At 35.9% G+C, this 22205-nt stretch overlaps 1 protein-coding gene across 1 annotated transcript in view; it reads left to right on the plus strand.

Moving 5' to 3' along the window:
- The window catches only part of HMCN1 (hemicentin 1), a 231135-nt gene that overhangs the window by 169894 nt on the left and 39036 nt on the right, over positions 1-22205 (plus strand). The window contains exons 63-77 of the mRNA XM_015813311.1: positions 1133-1282; positions 1650-1809; positions 3555-3679; positions 7012-7195; positions 8754-8851; positions 9657-9935; positions 10314-10510; positions 10607-10688; positions 13335-13471; positions 14489-14630; positions 15427-15571; positions 18144-18271; positions 18921-19071; positions 20910-21031; positions 21581-21745. Of these exons, the coding sequence (XP_015668797.1) occupies positions 1133-1282; positions 1650-1809; positions 3555-3679; positions 7012-7195; positions 8754-8851; positions 9657-9935; positions 10314-10510; positions 10607-10688; positions 13335-13471; positions 14489-14630; positions 15427-15571; positions 18144-18271; positions 18921-19071; positions 20910-21031; positions 21581-21745 (2265 nt within the window). The remainder of the gene's footprint in view (positions 1-1132; positions 1283-1649; positions 1810-3554; positions 3680-7011; positions 7196-8753; positions 8852-9656; positions 9936-10313; positions 10511-10606; positions 10689-13334; positions 13472-14488; positions 14631-15426; positions 15572-18143; positions 18272-18920; positions 19072-20909; positions 21032-21580; positions 21746-22205) is intronic.

Here is a 22205-nt window from a genome sequence, read left to right on the forward strand (position 1 = left end):
AATAATAATAATAATAATAATAATAGGTTTGGATAAAATTGATGTAAGCTCAAAACAGAAACACATTTCTGTCCCTCCCACCCCCAAAGTATCTAGATAGCTAATATCCAAGAAGGCAAATATTAAGCTAATACTGAGGATGGAAAAATGGAGCTTAGAATATAAGGCTCAGTGAAGTGAAAAAATAGGTTGTTTTGTGTGATCAGGGATTAGGCTGTACTGAGTGGGAAGGGAAAATGTGTGAACCTCTCCTGCTTGCTGGAAGGGAAAACAGAAGCATGGTTTCTTCTAAGCTGAAGAGGTTCAATAAAAGTTATATTAAATGAATTCTCTCTCAGCCAAAGCTGGACAAATCACAACTGTGTGCAGCCTCCCAGCACTTCTTTTACAGCCTTCAAAATACCTATTGACTACTGGGAGAAAGAATGGAGTTCAATGCAAAATTGGTATATAAAGTTCCTGTAAGATAAGGCTACCTTTCTTGAACTGCTGAACATGTTTTTTTAAGGTATTTTTCTTCTGATTCGCTATGTGCTGATTTTTTTCAAGGTTGGTGAACGAAATTGCTTTAAGGGTGGGGGTTTAATGGTGATCAAAGGTATCTGCAAAATGTTTCTTTTATCACAAGGATGAAAGGAACATTGCACTATAAATATTATTTATCCATTACAATGCCACAATACCATACCAAAGGGGCAATGCAGCTTTCATCATTTATCCCTCTGATGGATGCGGTTATGCATTCCTTTCTCAAAGGACCAGCCTGTACTTTGTCTTACACTTTCCCATTCTTATGGAATTGTGAGACCTAACCAAACAAGTGGTCTGTGCCTTATATTCCTTCCTTCTTACATTCTTTAAGCTGACAGAATAGAATATTTGGGTCCTTGTTGCTCTCCGAGCTTGGTGGTTTTCTTGCAGATGTTTCATTACCCAACTAGGTAACATCATCAGTGCTGCTGATGTTATCTAGTTGGGTATTGAAAAGTTTGCAAGCTCAGAGGACCCCACAATTCTTTAAGCTGTCAGAGATAGCAACTGATTTCAAAGCACAAACATAGGGCTAAGGTGAAAGCCAAAGAGTTTGTTGAGACTTGAATACTCTGATTTCTTCATATTTGTTTATATTTAGAAAATTCTGCCACCCACGAGTTGCATATTTTATCCGGAGGAAACAAGCTGCAAATTGCCAGGCCTCACTATTCTGATACTGGAAATTATTCCTGCATTGCTTCAAATGTAGAAGGCAGAGCTCAGAAATTTTATGTTCTTTCTGTTGAAAGTATGTATGCATGTTTTTATGCTTTTCTTAAAACTGAGAAATCTATGAAAAATAACTCCTGTTTACTCAATAGTTCCAGAGCTACTTACAAATCAGTATCTAAAGTAACAACAAGCATCTTCAGTACAGTGAATTCAATGGCTTCATGTGCAACTCTCTATTCTTACTAAATGTTTGTTATCTCCTAAATTAAGTTTCTGAAATCCTTGAGTTAATTTGTATGGAAGTAAAAATGACTGGAGATGGAGAAGTACTCAGGAGCTTTTCTTTTCCAAGAAGGCTCAGTGTTTTGATAGATTGTGTTTTTCTTGTATTTTCCTCTCTGCCTTATGCAGTTATTACTGATAGATATATGTTTATTCTGAAGTTCCTCCAGATATTGTTGGTTCTGAAATACCAAGTGAAGTCAGTGGCATCCTTGGAGAAAACATCCAGCTTTCCTGTGAGGCCAGTGGAATTCCTACACCTGTCATTCAGTGGCTAAAAGATGGGAAACCAATCAGCAATGGTGAATCTCAGCAGATCAGGTTAAGTGTTGAACTCTCTCTTTGAGAAGTGGAGCAGAATACAAACAAGAGAAGAGACAGAAAAGGGAAATGTTTGTGGAGATTCTTGGTCATCCAGCTCAAAAGGCAACTGGACTTCCTTTGTTTGTCCTTGAAAACATTTCGCTTCTGACTCAGAACTGAAGAAGCTTCTTGGATGAGAAGTGAAATATCTTCAAGGAAAAACAAGGGAAGTCCAGTTGCCTTTTGAAAAAGCACATTTAGAACAGAAAAGGGGGTTAAAAGCAAAGGAGAAGAAAGGTGTAGAAAACCAAAGCAGGAGGAAAGTGATAAGGACCAAGCTTGAGATTTGGGGGCAAGATTTGAGGCCTAGATCTATATGGGTTATATAGATAGCATCATTATGCATTTGATGCTAATGAAATAAAATAAAATAATAAAATAAAATCTAAATACCTTCAAAAACACTACACTTGTGTGAATATTTGTACACATAGAAATTGTGAATGCAGGCAAGAAAATGGCATCACCTCCAGTTGTAGTGATCACTTCTAAAATTTTATGGCATTGTTCTAAATTGGATTTCCCCTTTCATGTATCTGGTGACAATTCTTTGATTTTACAGATAAGGGTTGACCATGTTCAGTCATTTCTTCTTCTCAACTTTTGTCTTACATGGGATTCTTTATATATGATATTCATTTGTTGCACATTTTTATCCTTTGGCTGTAATTGGGGTTTTTTTGGGGGAAAGGGAGTTGTTTTAATGTATGGTTAGCTATCCATTTGCAAAATCAGTGACTATAAAAAGTGATAAATATCTAGACTCACTGGAAACTTAATAGTATTTTAAACCAGCAGTCCCCAACCTTTACAGCTCTACAGACCAGCAGTGGTGATGGCAGCAGCGGGAGGAGGATATATGTTCATGCATGAATCCACTGCTTGTGCAAACGGAGCTTCACACACTCATTCGCCACTTGCGTGGCCTGGTTCCTAATGAGCTGCAGCCCAGTACTGGGCCACGGACCGGGGTTTACGGACCCTTGCTTTAAGCCATAGACCGTTCATCCAATCGACATTTGTAATATATTCTGGATTCTGAATAAATGATCCTACCACTCCAACTTTCCTTATTTAAATATTAAAAGTTACAACAAAATCTTAATCAGTAATAATGAAAATATTAATGCAATCCCACTATTTGCATCAGGTAATGTACAACCTTTCCATGTGCTTCCAAATTAAAACACCTGTTAAAAAGCACATATAAGGAGCTGACTGCCTTGTATGACATGTTATTCAAGACATTGAATAATGAGCCACAGTGATATCCATTGCAAATATTTTCTGCGATGAACAGAGGTGTTTATTCAGATCATTTGTCTTGCTGACAAAACAGGATGGGCATGTTCCAGGTCTCCTCCCTTAAGTGGTGCCTCCTGATGGGACTTTGGAGGCATGTCTTCTTGGTGCCCATCTCAGCCCTTTGGAACAAGGCTGTAGAGAGCAATGAAGACCTGATTCTTCCCTCAAGCATTGGCCTAGGAAGAAAGACTTGACGTCAAGGGATGTTTGTTCTTGTGCCTGGGGAGAAGGGCACTTTTGTTTTTATGGATTGTTGTGAGCTGCCTAGAATAATTATATGAGATAGGTGGTCATATAAGTCTAGAAAGAAAAAAAGAAAGAAAGAAAGAAAGAAAGAAAGATCTATAGACATATTTCCAAAAATTCAGTATACTCTTTGATTTTCTTTCTTTCTTCAGCCTGGTTCCAAATGGGAGCTTACTAAACATTTTTGGAGCCCTTACAAGTGATGGAGGGAAATATAGTTGTGTTGCTACCAATCCTGCAGGGGAAGAGGACCGGATATTCAGTGTGAATATATATGGTGAGCTTTGGTTTCATTTGTTGTTCTTCATCTAAGAAAATGTGAGACATCTTTCTCATAAGATCTTTCATAATGTTAAGGGACAAAAAAGATAGCAATAGCACTAACACTTAGACTTATATACCACTTCATAAGGCTTTTCAGCCCTTCTAATCAGTTTACAGAGTCAGCATATTGCCCCCAACAATCTAGATCCTCATTTTACCGACCTCGGAAGGATGGAAGGCTGAGTCAACCTTGAATGGGTCAGAATCAAACTCCTGGTACTCCGCAGAATTAGCCTGCAATACTGCATTCTAATCACTGCACCACCACAGCTCATGCTAAGATGTTAAATTTTTCTATGAATTTAATCATTACTGAATTATTAAATTAAGACATTCCTGTTTAATGTTGTACAGCTCAAAGTGCCTAAAACAAAATAATCCTATGGATTAATTTATGAAATATTAGACTGGTTAATCTTTGTGCTATCGAAAGAAGTTATTAAAATTCTGTTTGCATTTTGCAATATATAGATTTTGTGCTGTTATTACCAAAAGTAAGTAGTTAAAAGTGTAGATGACAGTTCAATGATATGTTGATCCAATCTACAAGTAAATTGACTATAAAGGCATTAATTCTCAGACACAGTAGAAACATTGCAATAAATTAGAGTTAAACTAAATGTACACAGCTTTCAGTTTTTCACATCAAGTTTTTGTCTCAAAGGGCAATCCTTTTAGTTAAAAAAAGCCATGTAAACTATTTATAAATACTGCTTTCAATATGGGTCAAATGGAGCACATGCTCTATGGGAGATGCTCAGCAAACATGTGGCTAAAGAAGCTACCTAGATCACAATCTACCCATATAGTAAGGGTAAGCACTTTTATTTTGGTCAACGAACTATATTTGGCTATTAGTAGGAACTGCACAAGTGGAGAAAAGAGAGTACAAATACAAAATTGGATCCAAAATACCATCAGTACCACCACAATCATGTATATAGGAACCCTCTTTTGTCACATCAAACATACAATTTTTGGACTAGTCACAAAACTTTGTGAGGCTGAATGTATCCTTGAGATTGTAAGATGTGTACTCCAGTCATACAAGATAAATTCTTGGGCAACACTGCACAGAGATGCACATCATCATGCAGTTATCTGTAATAACGTCTGTCTGTCTAGCTAGTTAGCTACAGTAGCTAGCTGTCTAACAGTTGGCGAGCTATCTAATATTTGTATGCTGCCCAAATCATGGGGTCCTGAGCACTGAAATTAATTGATTTTATAGGCATACACAGAAACAAAATGTTTTTCAGGGAAAAGTATTTATGTAAAGTTTTCCCCAAAATATGTAGTCTTTTTAATTTTCTTTTGGCATCGATTTACTATTCTTAGTTTTTTAAAATATATATATATCCTATATAGTTCTGACAGCTAACCAGATTTGATTATGGTTTTGTTAGTATGGTCCCCTTATCTGGATCATGGGGAGGCTGGTTAGAATGTATGCAAAGTCAAAACAACTAATACAACCATCTTACCCCAAAGAGGTTGCATTAGAGCAAAAAGAATCTTAGGATTTCTAAATCAAATAGTCTTTTGCTTAGCTACTTTGTCTGAATGTCTTCGCATGGAATTAAGTGTCCCTCTCTGCTTCCTGTAAGTCTTCAGAGGTCCTATAAAAAGGAGAACTTTGTGGCACCTCACTCTGCCTTTTTAACGTTTAACTTTCCCTGACCATCTAATGGGGTGAGAGGGAGCAGGATAGTTCCAATTCTACTCAAAGCACTGTGGAATTTTTCATGAAAGGAAGGAAGGAAGGAGAAATTAAGAGAAAGAAAGAGAAAGAAAAAAAGAGGAAGGAAGGAAGGAAGGAAGGAAGGAAGGAAGGAAGGAAGGAAGGAAGGAAGAAAGAAAGAAAGAAAGAAAGAAAGAAAGAAAGAAAGAAAGATGTGTATGACTGATTCAGCCATATGAGTAAGCCACATGAGGATACAGCTTCCCAGAAAACATTATTGAAGAACAATAAATATAATTAACATAGCAATTTGAGTTGCTCCTACCAGTCACAGATGTTCTATATTGTGGGACGTGTACAGCATTTAGAATCATGTGTTTTATCACTTTTTTTTGAACAATTAACCAATGGAACAACCTGCCTCCAGAAGCGGTGAATACTCCAACACTGAAAGTTTTTAAGAAGAGACTGGACAGCCATCTGTCTGAAATGGTGTAGGGTTTCCTGCCTGCCTGAGCAGGGGGTTGGACTCGATGACCTCCAAGGTCCCTTCCAACTTTATTATTATTATTATTATTATTATTATTATTATTATTATTATTATTATTATTATTATTATTATNACACCTTTGAGTTACATTAGAAAATCACTCACTGAGAATTCTGTTTAAAAAAAGAGAAGGAGAAAAATATGGCTCTACAAGGACAAAATGCATTTCATAAATATGAAGAGACAGATATTATCATTTGTGTTTCTTTGATGGATTGCACTGGAAACGCTTTCTGGCTATGGACACAATTTATAAAGAAATTCCACATGATCTGTTGAGGGAAATAGAAGGCTGCTGATCATGACATCTTAACATGATTTAATTGGAATACTATGGGGAAAATCTTTCTTGGATAGGAAAAAGAATAATGCTGCCATCTTGGGGTTGAGCTAAATTGAACTACTTCATTGGGAATAATTTCAAATTTCCATTATTTAATATACCAATATTTTTTCCCCTCCTTGAGTCCCTCTTCTAAATTCCTCTACCAATAGGATAATGGGGTTGTTACTTGAAATGGATCTCAGACCCTCATAAATGATGCATTTAACTTACGTTCAGATGAGCAGTGAAGAGTTTTCAACAGTATTTCGTGTTGTATCAAGTTTTGCTGCTGCTTCTTCTCCTATTTCATGATTTTTAATCCTTTTCAGATTTTTTGTGATTTTTTTCTAATACTGTGTTTTAGAATTGCTCTTATTCTGAACAGAGATATTAGAGCAGTGGTTATACTCCCATTAAATAATGCTCACTGGTTGGGGTTATTGGCAGTGCTTTTTTTCTATAAAAAAAAAAAAAGGTGCCGGAACTCACACACGTCATACAACCCGCCTTGCCTACCCTACAAGGTTCCATCCAAAAAAGGTGCCGGAACTCCGTTCTGGGCGTTCTATGAGAAAAAAAGCCCTGGTTATTGGTAGTCAGAACTGAAAATCAGTTAGAGGGGCTATAGGTTCTCCACCATGATTTTGAGACGATTTCAGCTCATTTTAAAAGAGGAGTATGAATGCTGATATGTAACTTGTTTTTTCCTTATTTGGTTACAAATTTTAGTGCCACCCACTATCAGTAAAAATAAAGAGGAACCTGAGGCCCTAACTGTGGTATTAGACACTTCAATAAACGTTGAATGTCAAGCTATGGGCACTCCACCTGCCCAGATAAATTGGCTGAAGAATGGTCTTCCCCTCTCTATATCTTCCCACATCAGGTTACTTTCAGCTGGACAAGTACTCAGGTAAAGTTTCATTAAAATTGCTCACTGCAAATTATGATGGTTTGATAATTTCAAAAAGTAGATTCCCCTCCCCTATTTTTGGGGGGGAGGGGACAAGTGAAAAATCTAGAAGAAACTGTGAATATGTTTGTAAAATATGTTTGTAAACTATTCATCAGGAAGTCTTGCTCATTCACAAACTGCCCATTGTCTTACACTATATGCATCAATTTATCAGAAAGCTAGTTACTATTGTCTCAAGACTCCTCTCCTTACTATTTATTGTTATCTTTGCCTCTTTCTGAATGGGCTGTGGGGGCTCCTTTCCAAACAAAGTATAGGATTGCACTGTGTTTGGGCATTCTTGGAAATAAAGATTATATTGGAGCTGCCTCTTTGCTTGGTAGCATAGGAGCATATGAGTTTATTGAATTGAAAAAAATATTTTACAATGTAAAAAATCAGATGAGAATAGAGTCTGGAGGATATCAAGGAAAGTATCCACAGGTACATTGGCTCCCTAAGCACCATATTGAGACTCCCAAGACTACCGGATATTGGCATTAATTATCAAGAATTATTATAACATCACTGCAATTTTAACATTTTGGAAGACAAGTGCCATTTTTTTGCAACAATTAGGGCTTCTTCTCTCAATTCTTATGAAGGGAGCAAATGGTATGTTGCTTTTATTTGATTATGATGGGCTCCCTTTTTATAGATGTCTAATCTGTTGGATCTTTGCTATTAAGAAGAGGATAGATTAGACATCTATAAAAAGGGAGCCCATCATAATCACTCTGTGTTCCCATCTGACAAGCCTAACATTATCTGTAGATTATATCTTTTAGAAAACGTGCTAAAAGGATTTTTCTTAGAAAAAAAAGGGATCCCAAGAACATATTTGCTTCTCTGTACAGATATCTAAATTTTATTATTGAAAGTATACATTCAATAACACAGTAATGGGAGAAAATCTAATTTATGTTGAATTTTTGAAAGGTTCCTGAAATCTCAGGGAAAACGTATCTACTAATAGGCCTATACAAATCCAGCAAAACCTAGCTGAGTTCATTGACATGATTCGATAAAATTAGCTGATCCAAAGATTCAATTACATGTGGAAAATCATCAGTATGAATAGGAACATCTGAATGACTTCGAAGGCATTCCGCTTAATCTGAGAAATCAGTTCATCTTTCTGAATGTCACTTGATCCAGTCAACCTTGAACTTCAACTCTGAATTCAAGATTTGCACATGGCCATTTTATAAATGCCTCAGAACATTTCTATATCTGGCCAAACTTGGCAGACCTCAGAAGTTAAGTGTGGTTGATCCTTGTTAGTATAGGGATGAGGGAGTTATATCTGTTGGTTTAGTTAGGAAATCAAAAACCCAGATCAAGGCAGTTACAAATGATTTCCATAACAGTGCCAATAAATGGCAGCAGGCACCAAAAAGTGAGCTTAATTTGAGAGCTTTCTGGTCTTTTATTTTATAAATTAGTATGTGTTGTGTATAAGGCAGAATAAGGGATTTTTAAATTTAAAAATGGGTTGTGGTTGTCTTCTTTCCAGAATTGTTAAAGCACAGGTAGCTGATGTTGGCATGTACACATGCGTAGCCTCCAACAGAGCTGGTGTCGACAATAAACATTATAGTCTTCAAGTTTATGGTAAGCCCTTTTAAGCAATATAGAAGTTGTAACATCCTTGTGCATTCATAAATATGGATGGCCCTTGCTTACCGCCCACATAGTGACTGTTCAAAGTTACAATTGTGCTAAAAAAGGAGAGTTATGACTGGATCTCAACATTGTGGCCATTGTAGCGTTGCCACAGTCACATGATTGTGATTGTGGACAACTGCAATATACTTTATATGGGGCTTCCCTTGAAGAGCATCTGGAACCTGCAGCTGGTTCAAAATGCAGAGGGCTGTGGAGCCCTTTGATCAGAGCTTATTACATCTTTGGTCTAGCTGCATTGGTTGCTAATGTGCTTCCAGATTCAATTCAAGATGCTATAAAGCCCTTCATGGCAAGAACTGTTTTTCTATGATTGTGTCCTAACAGATCTGTCAGGAGGGGCCTGCTATGGGTCCAAAATATTAAACAGTGGCAGTTTGCAGGATCTAGGAGAAAGACTATTTTGTCTTGGCACCTTTGTAACATCTTCTCCCAGATTCTCCACAACACAATCCTTCTGAAAGACCTTGAACACTTAATTCTTTCACTGGGCATGGAGATTAAGAAGTGTAGAAGAGCCCATGGAATGTTTCTATGGTGTTTTGTTTTTTTTAAATCTCAGCTGACAATTTTATTGTGAAGTTGTTGTCACATTGTTTTTTTTTAACCTTTGTTAACCATCTGGAGTTATAATATTGAAATATATTAATACATTTTCTGATATGAAATCAGTTTGTTGTTTCATAAACTAAAATATTTTTTTTATATCCTTCATGGCTTTATTTCCTTATAGTACCCCCAAGCATAGACAATGGTGGAGAAACAGAAGAAGTAACTGTACTAAAAGGGAATCCTGTATCTTTGGTGTGTTTGGCTAATGGAATACCAACACCAACTATATCATGGCTAAAAGATGGTCAGACTTTAAGCAGTAACTTTCATGTGACTTTTGAAAACCAAAAAATGGGTCTTCGTATATTAAACTCAGAGGTTAATGATACAGGTAGATATACCTGTATAGCATCTAATGAAGCTGGGGAAGACAATCAACACTTTATTCTGAAAGTGCTAGGTAAGGATTATCTATTTACAACTAATTAGTGGTCTGATCAACCAGAAACTATAATAATGTTTTACTAAAGCAAGAATAGGATCTGTGTGACATTAGTTATTTGGGCCTCATATATTATGATTTGAATCTATTGCTGATGAGCTCACTATATAAGTAAAGCTATCATAATGAATGTTTAGAATGGCTATCATATACTAAATTATTATCTTTTTTATTGATTGCTTATGCCTTCAGCTGGATACAAAGGGTGTATAATATCTAAGGGCTATTTGTGTATTGAATGGGTAATAATATGGGGATTTTCTGTTGGTTCTCATACCTCTCTTGTAAATTGTCATAGTGCTTTTTGAGGATGACTTTATGGATATCTTTTTTCAGAACCTCCTCATATTAATAAATCAGATAACCCAGAAGAAATTTCTACAGTGATTAACAATCCTCTTGAGCTCCTCTGTATCTCTGATGGGATTCCAATCCCCAAACTAACATGGATGAAGGATGGACGCCCACTGCATCAAGCAGACACTGTTCGTGTCCTAAGAGGAGGACAGGTCTTCAGAATATCCAGTGTTCAGGTAGCTGAAAGATAACTATTTAATTCTTTTACAGCCATTTCAACTGATTAAATTTATTCAGTTTTATTTCTAACTGAGATGTTGGTTATCTTTTAGGTAGAAGATACTGGAAGATATACATGTTTGGCTTCTAGCCCTGCAGGAGATGATGATAAAGAATATTTAGTGAGAGTACACGGTAAAGTTAATTTGGATAAATATGATGAGGAACTGCCAAATTTTCCTATACCAGCCTTTCTAATCCAAGCAAGCTTCATATGTGTGAACTTGAATTCCCAGAATTCCCTAGTTAGCATGATCATTGCTGAAAATTCTATAGATCTATGCCCAAGTTGAGGAAAGTTGTTCTATTGCATATTTTTTAGTGATGCTGTCTTTGTCTATCTGTTTCATATATAGAACACTGTGAAATAGGCATGGAAAATTAAATGCTTAAGTTCATTTTCAAATAGATTTTTATGCTTGATCTCAATTTTTTAAAGGTTAGGTTCATTAAATTAGGTTCATTCTCATTCTCAATTCTACCATCTCAACATGTCTTTGATAACAAACTAGTAGATTTTTCAAAGGCATTCCAATAATCTCATTGACCCCATCTATCCACCATATCCACTGCCTTCCATTTCTTCTTCTTTCTCCATACACATTGCATAATATATGAGTTTCTGCTTGCTGCAAGGCAGCAATCAGTCTCTACTTGATGTGGGATTGATTGGTTGGTTAGTTGGTTGCTCTTACAGTCAAAAGAACTCCTCATAACAAAATCAAAATCCATAATCAAAAGGTTTTTATTTTCTTTTTCTTAATGATGAGCTTTCACTACTATATATTTCACAATGCTTTAACTATTGCAGTTCTCGTTGTCATTGCAATATTCTTATTCTTAAGTCACTATTTTCTCCCTATGATTAATCTCTCTGTTTCTCTAGCATACTGCCCACCTCTATCTATTCTTGGGCTCAGGAAAATACAACTATTTACCACTTTCACTTCTACAGCATCAACTGTAAGTTCACTCACCGTGTAGGCTGACATTACCTTTTCTGTTTAATATTTAATGTTACAGACTTAGATTTTTTATTTATTTACAGCCCTAGACCAAGTCACAGAATTTAAAACTACAGCACACCATTAATACAGGCATATATAAAAGTACATCCATATATAAAAGAAGGAAACCCTATAAAATTAACATTCATTGATGGGACCAAACAGTTTCTACAAGTTAAGGCACTAAAAATGCCTTTGAAAATTCTGAATATCAACCATTTAATAATGATTTTTTTCAACATGAATGGAGTATATCAAATGGAAGTGGGAGTGTATGAGTTCTGATCTCCAGTGTGAGTATAGTGGGCACTTTCAAAGGATGTGTGAAACAAACTCAACCTCTATATTTAAGCAAATACATACTTGGATCTTCATATGGGAGATTAGCATGTTGATCAGATGTCACCCTAGCAGGAGAGTATATATGCATGCTAGTAGGGAGAGCATCTATACATGTTAGAGAGAAGAGCCTTCTATGTGAAACATACAAAATCTTACAGAAGTAATTGGGTATCCAGAAGGAGAGAGCAATTTTTATATGAGAGATGTGAAAGTTTGGATCTTCCTGAATATCTAAGTCCCAAGGTATCTTGGACAGTGTGGAAGTGAGAAACAGGGAAACTAAAGAAAGCTCCCAATGGTTTCATTTCTCACTGAAAATGAATGTGTACAGCAACAAACTTATATCCAACCTGATGCTTCTGTATATTTGTGTGTGCATGTGTGTATTTTCAATTCAGGAGGGCTCTGTTCCTTGAATTAAAGTACACCTATGTTTTTCTTTTTTTAATAAATTGATGGATTATGTGGTGTTTGCTAGTTAATAATCATATACTGTAGAACAGGCATGTCAAACTGCTGGCCCATGGGCCAGATGCGTCACGCCGAAACTGTGCCCACCCCATGGGAAAAAAGTTGCAATACGTCGCGAGACGTCACGTGATGTTGTGAGTTTGACATGCCTGATATAGAATGTCTTTTTACAATCAGTTAAACAGGAAACAATTATATAGATCATGTATTCTTGAATATTTAAAAATTAGGAAAATACTGGAGTAGCAGCCAGCTTTTGGGACTAAAAACACTGTCAGGAAGACCTTTACATGTTGGTGAAGGCTGCTGTACTCATCTATTTTGGTAATGGCAGGAAAATCCAATTGTGGATTAACAATGATATCTACAGAAATAGTGTGTGACTAGCTATTTCCAAATCCAAATTTTCCAATATTTTTCCCTGTTCATATTTGACTAAGATCTGTTTGAACAATAAATAATAACAATAAGAATTGGCTTCTTAAGTTTTAGACATCAATCAGACTGCTGGCACAGCATATGATCTTGCTATGAAAAATGACATTAGAAAATGTTAACATTTACAGATATTAAACTGGACTAGAATATACTAAATTATTTGAGGATTACAGGTAGATTTTATGGTAGAAAATATTTAAAAAGAGAGGGAGGATTAATTTTTACTAAAAGGGGTAATCACCATACTGCTGTCTTCGATATATGTAGCAAATAAGAATCAGACTGATTTTGTAGAAAAAACTAATGACAGCTTTGAATAAATTTGGTTGGGAGAATTTATCTCCCTAAGATGTGTGGGCTTCCACTGCCAGAAATCATCTATGTTTTAATGACTGCCTAAGAAAAGCAATTTGTTTTGAGATTGACAAATGGTCATGTCCAGAGCTAATCAAATTATGACAGTGTCCCTCTATGTAAGTTAAATGTTTGCATTTATTATGCTATTTATATTTCTCTTTGGCAGTTCCCCCAAATATCGCTGGCACAAGCAATTCTCAAAATCTTAGTGTGCTACAGAACCAGCAAGTTATACTAGAGTGCAAATCAGATGCAGTTCCTCCTCCTGTCCTTACATGGCTCAAAGATGGAGAAATTTTGGAGGTATATTCTCTATGTCTTTTGTCTGTGATTTATCTTAATTGGAGAAGTAAACTTTGTGTAGGTACTCAAATTGTACATACGGTGGAGGAGTTGGCTTGTAAGGCATGTGCGTCATGTTTCCATAAGAATCTACACATACCTAGCTCATTGTTTGTAGGCTGGATCAATTTGACTCCTTAGTATGTATACTTTAGCACTGCGTCTGTGCATATTAAGTTTAACTTATAAAGTGTCCTTTGCAGGCATAATGAAATAGTTTAATGTTTAATGCAGGACCCATTCTTTTCTGGGAAATATGCTTACCTATCAAGGAAAAAAATGGTATAGTGCAGCAAAAGAACATAGTGTGAAACTCACATGAATATTACCTATTAAATGGGTATTTGCACCTTGGTAACCATTTTATTCATAGGTTCTCAACACTGATTGCAGCCATTTGTGGGCCTGCTGACGGCATATTGTCAACATTCAATATTCATCCAACAACAATTTCAAAATAAAATAAAATAAAATAAAATATAACAAATAAAATATAACAATAATAATTTAATTTAATTAATTAATTAAAAAGAAAATAAAAGAAACAAAATCAAAGGGCAAATTCGATGGGCCACTAGATCTTTTTCTACCATCGAGTTTCTATGTTTCTAACATTCAAATGTGTATACTGAACTCAGGTTTACTACTCCTCCATTAAAGTGCTGAAATAGGACTAGAAGAACCCAGGTTCAAATCCTCTTACTCATGGAAACTTAGTATATAACAGTCACTATCTCTCAGCTGAGCTTATAAGGGTTGCTGTTGTGGGGATAAAATAGAGATTGGTTTGAAAACCACCTTGAACTCATAGAAGAAAGATGGATTATAAATTAAGCAAACCAACAAACAAATAAACGGCAGTCTTTACCAATATCGTCTCCCATTCCTAAACTCTATTATTCCCTATCTAGTATAAATAAAATAGATCCTGTTATTTTTATTGAAAAGATTTTGAAATTTTGAAAATCTGATTCTCAGGCCACTCGCCGAGTTCGTATTTTATCCAGTGGAAGATACTTGCAAATCAACAATGCAGACTTAAACGATGCAGCAAATTATACCTGTGTCGCAAGTAATGTTGCAGGCCGAACCACAAGAAAGTTTGTATTGGATGTAAATGGTAAGGGAAGAAGTTAAATCCATATAATCTTTGTGGGATATTTCCATGAGTTAATGTTCAAAATATTAGACTTCTCAAAGAAACAGGTTTTGTATCTTTCATCCATTTATTTCTTGGTGGAAGAAAGTTCCCCCAAGACTTCTTTTTTCCTATTTTGATTAAAAATGCATTATTTTAATTTTGATAGTTAAAGCAGCTTTTGTAAATTTTAAAGATACGCTTGTAGTTCAAAAAACATGTTCTCCAATTTTCATTTTTAAATTTTACATAGCAGTGTGTCCTTTGGTAAGAGAACAATGCTTAGGAAACTTTAAAATATATATGGACTTGTGTTTCTTTATCCAATGCAGGCTTATCTAGAAATCAGCCTTTTTGAATAAAAAACTTGTTTAAAAATAGCATAGTAAAAGTAAATAAAACATAATTATACATTTTCAGTGGGCTGTACACAAGGAAGGTAAATATGAATTTACATTATATGACATGTATTTTTGTTTTAAATAAAACAAAAGCAGAAATATTCATCATTGCTATACCTGCACTGCAAAACTCCAAATATTTACTCATTGGCAACAAGAATTATGGTTTTTTACATTGCTCTGCTGCTTTTAGTGGTTCTCTGAGTTTTTACAGCCCAGAATTGTGTAGGAAAAGCCAATTTTATACAGTTAAAACCTAGGGCCTGTATTTTGGGATGAAAGAAAATCTCATTTCAAGTGGAAGGGAAGAGCTCATTTCAATAAATCTTAGAGCAAATTAACTTCCTGATTCTGTCTGGGAATCTTCCTTTGTATAGTTCCTCCTTCAATCAAAAATAGTTCTCAGACTGTGATTGTGAATATTAATATGTCTGCTGTCTTGGAGTGTGCTGTGGAAGGTGTTCCAGTCCCAAGAATTTCATGGAGAAAAGATGGAGCCCTTTTAGCTGGAAACAATGTCAGGTAAACACTGATTTCATGAACAGATGTTCGGTGATACCTTCTCTATATTTTTTTGTAATGTATTTATTATGTTGAGAAAATTGATCTCATTGACTGAACTTGTTATGTTCAAGTGGATAGAATAAAGTGTTAAAACATATCTGATATCAGATTGTTGGGTGTGGATTTTACGAACGCTACAGCCTGACACGTGTGTCTACTAGTGACTACATAACTTTGACCATGTACTTTTCTTAGCAAGAGTATGGAGGTAATTTGCTATTACCTTCTTATGGAATTATTTTGACTAACCAATCTAACCTACACCTCTGGAATTTCTGTGATCCTTCATCCAAGTACTAACCAGATCTGACTATTAACTTTTTTTCTAAAATCTCCCAAGGTGACTTAAATGTCCTGCCTGTTTTGACCAGCAAGTAAGACATTTCTCAAGTCTTGTGGATTCATGATATTACCAACTCACATCCATGCACAACATTCTAGAGCAGGGGTCCCCAACCCCTGGTTTATGGACCAACACCAGTCCACAGCATGCCAGAAACTGGTCTGTGCAAACAAGCAAAGCCCCATCCATGGTATGTAGGCAGAACACGAAACCACGCCCCCTCCGGTCCGTGGAAAAACCTCTCTCCATTGAATCAGTCCCTGGTACCCAAAAGGTTGGGGGCCACTGCTCTAGAGATGTCTGCACATGAAAAATTGTTCCTGTCATTATATTTATACATTCAAAATTTGTGGATTAAGTTTGGGGTAGAATAAATGCAGAGTCTTAAATTCAGATTAAGTGAAAATTATGCTATCTAATTTTAGAAGATGGTGAATTTCACTCATGTCAGTTAACTTAAGGCAAATGTCCATACCAATCTGACAAACCAGTAGAAAAGAAAATATTTCTGCAGTATATAGTACTTGTGATGGTGTGTCATTTAAAATATAGAAAAGGGTTTAGAAAGCACTAGAGCCGGAATAAAATTAACAAAGTTGCTGCAAATTTTTGTAAGGTGCACATACATAGGGAAGGGTGGTTACATTTCTTTCATATTTATGAGCTTCTTAAGTTACTGTTTACAGTCAAAAACCAAAAGCTCACCTATAGGAACTTTTCATGTGATTGCTACAGATTATATTTGTGGCAATTTAAGCAGTGTTGAATTTTGATAGAGAACTAACAGAACCAACCAAAGTTTAGGCCTTTTATATAATAAATGTTTGATCAATTTTTTTTTCCTGCCCCCCGCCCCCAAAAGAGTCTTTGTTTTGTTCTCTACATTTCAAATTACCATCTTTGGTATCAACTGAACTAAAATTAAAGATGGTAGGAGATTATTACTAAATTTGGGTCTGCTTTGGTTTGAGAAAAATGCAGTTAAACTTTAAGGCAGCAGTATTTAAGGATAAGTGGAACTTATTTATTTATTAACTTTTATATGCTGCCCATTTCCCTGATATGGTGACCCTGGAAGGCTTACAGAACATAAAAAGATAAATAGAAAACACTTAAAATTTTAAAACTATGCATATTAAAAATTTAAAACTATGCAAAAAAAACCCATAACCAAGAAGAAGGACGGCACAGGGACGAAGTCTTCTCACCCTGTCAACCACCTCCAGTACTGTGTGCCCCCTCAGGGTCCCAAGGCAACTGGCAAAACCAAGTTTTAATATCCTTCCAGAAAACCAAAAAAGTGGGAGCAGGTCTCACCTTCAGTGATAGAGTGTTCCACAGGGTCAAGCCATAGCAGAAAAGCCTCTTCTCCTTGATCACACGCCTTGGAATAACTTAGCAGATGGGATCTATAGCAGGCCTCTTCCAATGGTGCAAGTGGGGCAGGCTAATCCCATTGGCTTATTTCATGCACCTGTATATTTAGGAATATATTGCAGTAGTATTTATTTTTCAGTAATTATAAGGTACGTAACTGTTTTCTAAAAGACAGGTTATCTCGGGAGTTTCGGTTGAACTCTGTAGAAATGTAATACGTGAAATAACAGTTTGTTTGACTTTTTGAGTACCGGTAGTTTCTCCTGTGATGCTTTGCAATTATCTGAGTTCAAAATATAAATGCTGGTGAATATGTACATGAGTATATAAGAATCTGTGCATGTTCTTTATTTTATGCAACTATGGGAATACATCATGTGTCTACATTTATTTTAAAAGCTTTTCAGCATCTTCTAAGTCATTGTTGTGAACCAAAGAACCAAACACAAATGTATGTTTCCTGCTTCTTTTATTTATACGTTTTTAATATTAATTTTGTAGTGCAGAGGTCCCCAACCTTTTGGGCACCAGGGACCGGTTCCATGGAGAGAGGTTTTTCCATGGACTGGAGGGTGTGTGATTTTATGTGCTGCCTGCATCTCGTGGATGGGGCTCTGCTTGTTTGGGCAGCCTGGTTGCTGGCATGCTGCGGTCCGGTATTGGTTCACGGACTGAGGGTTGGGGACCCCTATTGTAGTGGACTCTCTTGTGAAACACGGGACAGAGGAAAAACAGTTGTGTGAATAAGAAAATTTTCCTCTCTGTGTGTGTGTATTGAGAATGTATTAAATTCCCTGTGTTTTATTTCAGACATTCACTATTAGGAAATGGATCCCTTCACATACATTCAGCCCAGGTTACTGACACTGGGAGATATCTTTGCATGGCAACCAATGTGGCTGGCACTGAGCGTAAGAGGATTGATCTTCAAGTCCATGGTAAGTATGCCTTTTTTTCAGATAGACAAGTACCTGAATGGGCTTAGATTAAGAATGCTAGACAGGACCCATATAATCCTATTTTCTCTTCCATGCTGGACCATAATGTGGTAATCTCTACTCATTGAATGGCTAGGAAGACCTCATCCCCATGCCATCCATCTCTTAGTTTTGGTTTTTGTATAGTTTTTAGAATGTTAATCTGTTTTAATATTTAATTTAATATTAATTGATATTTAATATTTAATTAATATTTAATTAAATACTTGATTATTAAAATTACTATTTAACTAGTTTTAATATTTTAACATATTTTCAATATTCTTCTACTTGTTTTATAACTTGTCAGCTGCCCAGAGTCACCTTATAGAGGAGATGGGTGGCATACAAATTAAATAAGTAAACAAACAAACAAACAAAATATCCTTTTTTGACTAGTTAATTAATTAATTGGACATCAGTAAGGGTTGGATTAGAATGAATAATGTCTATGGAACCCCCACTGTTCCTGAAGATACATGAATTTATGTTGGATCACTAAGGGGTAGGTTGGGGGAGTTTTACTTGAGCTATACCTGCTATGATAAACTGTGGTCTGGTTTCTATTCCTCACTTGGTAAAGTCCAATTACCGTATCTTTTTTCTTCAGTTCCTCCATATATTGCCCCAGGACCTGTCAATGTCACAGTATCTGTAAATATACAAACCACACTACCCTGTGAAACTACAGGGATTCCTAAGCCAGCCATAGCCTGGAAGAAGAATGGGCATGTTCTCAATTTGGATCAGAACTCATTCAGGTAAAATAAAATGGGTTTTTATTTGTTTTTATGAATACAGAACAGTGATTGCATGTAGTGCTTTAAACAGAATAAAAACCTACTCTTCCATAAAAGAGGGAGGTTTAACCTATTTTCAAATATACAGAGGGCAAATCTGTAATTTCTATTTGGTTCACTCAGTGGGAGCTTCTTCTTAGCGACTTTGAAAAATACTCCCCTTGTTTTCCACCACATCCATAGAATTGCAAAGCACCTACATATATTTTTTAAAAAAATCCTTATGTTACAGTATAGCAATCTTTCTTTCTTTCTTTCTTTCTTTCTTTCTTTCTTTCTTTCTTTCTTTCTTTCTTTCTTTCTTTCTTTCTTTCTTTCTTTCTCTCTCTCTCTCTCTCTCTCTCTCTCTCTCTCTCTCTCTCTCTCTCTCTCTCTCTCTCTCTCTCTCTCTGTGTGTGTGTGTGTGTATACAAATACAAACCACCCCCACTCACAATCAGGTGTTGCAGTGACCTTAAGTTTGGGCTGAGCACCCTTGCCAATCAAGAATGTCCTCCAAGAATTTGCCTTAAAAATTACCAAAGAATAGCACAAATACTATGTGCTACAGTGCAGAATTGCCCATAGTCTTAAATCTGGGAATGGAGACTTACAGTTTCCATAGATTTTAGGAATTAGATCATCTATCATTTAGCTCATGCAATTGCAGCGAATGTTTCATAAATATTACTTTAATACCATCTGCCTGTCTAACATTTTGGCAATATTCTCATTAACTGTCTTGTTAAACTGCCAACAGTCTTAATCTAAAAAAAAAGGATTATGAATATGTGTGTTTACATCTCTCTCCTTCGATGCCAAAATCAAATACTATAAATTAATAGATCCTGCTTCTATTCCCTTGTTTGAATCCCAAACAAGCAGATCTTATCTGTATATTGTAAATTCATGTAGCTGAGAAAAGTGTGGGATCTTCCTTTCTTCTTGCAGAAAGTATTGGGAAATAATTTGTTGGACATAGTTTAGATGGAATAGGATGTCCTTCAGAGATGTAAAGCTTTCTAAAAGATCAGGTAAAGTCCAGCAGGAAGATGAAATAAATCAGCATTCAGCTAGCCAATTAACATTTAAAAATAAAAAAGCAAAAACTCAAAAAAGTTGAAAGTTAAAAGCCTTGGGCTTGCTTATGAAGATGTCTGCCTGTCAGAAGAGATGAAAGGCCCCTGACTTTTCAGCTGCACCCTCACAAGGAGTTGCAATCTTCAAGATTCCCCTTCCTGGGTGGGTCTAGAGCTGTCCAAAAGTCATCTTGGGTTATTCCTAACTGCCCCCATCAAATCCAAGAGGCAAGGCTGCCAAAGTACCTGCTCTGGCAGTGAACACAGCAGATTGTGGGTAAGAGAAAGAAAGGCTTTCATGTTGTAGCAGCCATTAGGGGAGGAGAGAAGGAAAGCCTTCAGTATGATGATGACAATTCTTTTATTTCCATCTTCATCAAGAGAAGCTATGCAGGTTTTTGCCAGTTGCAAAACCAGGTTGAAAATCAGAATTAGAATCAGAAGCCCTTTCTGCTTCTTGTTTTTTTATGATTTATTAGAAGAGCAAACTCTCATTAATTATGTGTTGGGCACAGCAATTAGATCTGAAATGACTCTCTGGAAGTCAAGTATCATCTCGGTTTGATTCACAAAATAATTTGGTGGGAATCTTTATTTCCCTCAAGAAAAAAAATTGTGTAAGAAGATAATACCTGAAATCTATGTTTCTATTGCTCTTTTGTTAACCTCAGTATCTGAATTATTTCTCTTAGGACAAACACTGTGGTAAACTGTAATAATTATTTTTGTGCTTTCTTCCAGGCTTTTGTCGTCAGGTTCGCTAGTAATTTTTTCTCCTTCTGTAGAAGACACTGCACTCTATGAGTGTATAGTAACCAATGAAGCAGGCAAAGATCAAAGGACTATTAGTCTCATGGTAGAAGGTACAGGATTAACACTGGAATAAATCCTTTTAATTTTTTTAAGCTTATCTACTAGGAAGTTACAGTTGGAGAGCTTTATTTTAATGATGAAAATCAGATTTCAAAATAAAATTTTAAAAAAATAGAACAAAGGTGAGGATAGTTAAATGGAAAGCTGTCAATGCTGAACTCTGGGACTTGCTAATGCATTTTGTTGCAAACCTTTTTTTTACACGGAAAATGAAAATGAAAATCCTTCCAATTAATATAATTCCATAAGACATTGCATTGTAGATCTGTACATTATTTTAATATCTGCTCTGTTTGTATCACAAATCCTTGTATCACAAATCCATTCCATAAAGTATTTTTTAATCATTTTGCATTTAAAAAAGAAACGAGGTCCATATGTTTTTCTATTCAGGTAGAAACGATAAGCTTACTCAAATATGAATACATTAGTATTGTAATACGGTATATTCTTTAGTGTTCTGGCAATTGTAGATCATTCAAGGAGACATCATCACAATACAGATGATTAATATCTATATTTGTCTTTATTTACTTTAGTGCCACCATCCATAGCAGATGAAGTTACAGATCTATTAGTAACCAAGTCATCACCCATAATCATCCCCTGCACAGCATCAGGTGTTCCAGTGCCTTCAATCCTTTGGACCAAGAATGGAATAAAGCTTCCTTCTCGAGGAAACGGCTTCAGAATTTTGTCTTCAGGTTGTGTATGCCATGAAAACAGTATATAGCTGAACAGAGATGTGTTGTGAGGGTGATGGGGTGTTGCAATGAAAAAAAAAATGACGAGAAAAGTGGAGCATTAAAGTTTTGCTGCTCTTGCCTGCTGAATAAAATAGGATGTTTTGTCAGGAACATATTTCACTCAAGGTCTGCAGCAATAGCTAAGCTCTTGATATATCCCTTCAATCATTGCCAGTCTGTGATGATCCTCATCTTGGAATTATGATATCTTTTGCTGTCCAATTTAGATGCGATGTAGTATAAAATCTTTCAATTTAGATGTAATACAGAATAGAGAAGATTAAAAAAAACCCATCAATCTTCTATTTCACATTTCAGACTCTGAACACTGATTTAGAAAGCTTCCGCGGGTTTTATTTTTCCTGGAATTGTATCGAAACTACCTGAGAATCACCAATGGTCACTAATTACTGCTTAG

Source organism: Protobothrops mucrosquamatus, unplaced genomic scaffold, assembly GCF_001527695.2.
Source record: "Protobothrops mucrosquamatus isolate PMUCROS unplaced genomic scaffold, P.Mucros_1.0 scaffold151, whole genome shotgun sequence".
In the NCBI taxonomy this organism is placed as follows: domain Eukaryota; kingdom Metazoa; phylum Chordata; class Lepidosauria; order Squamata; family Viperidae; genus Protobothrops; species Protobothrops mucrosquamatus.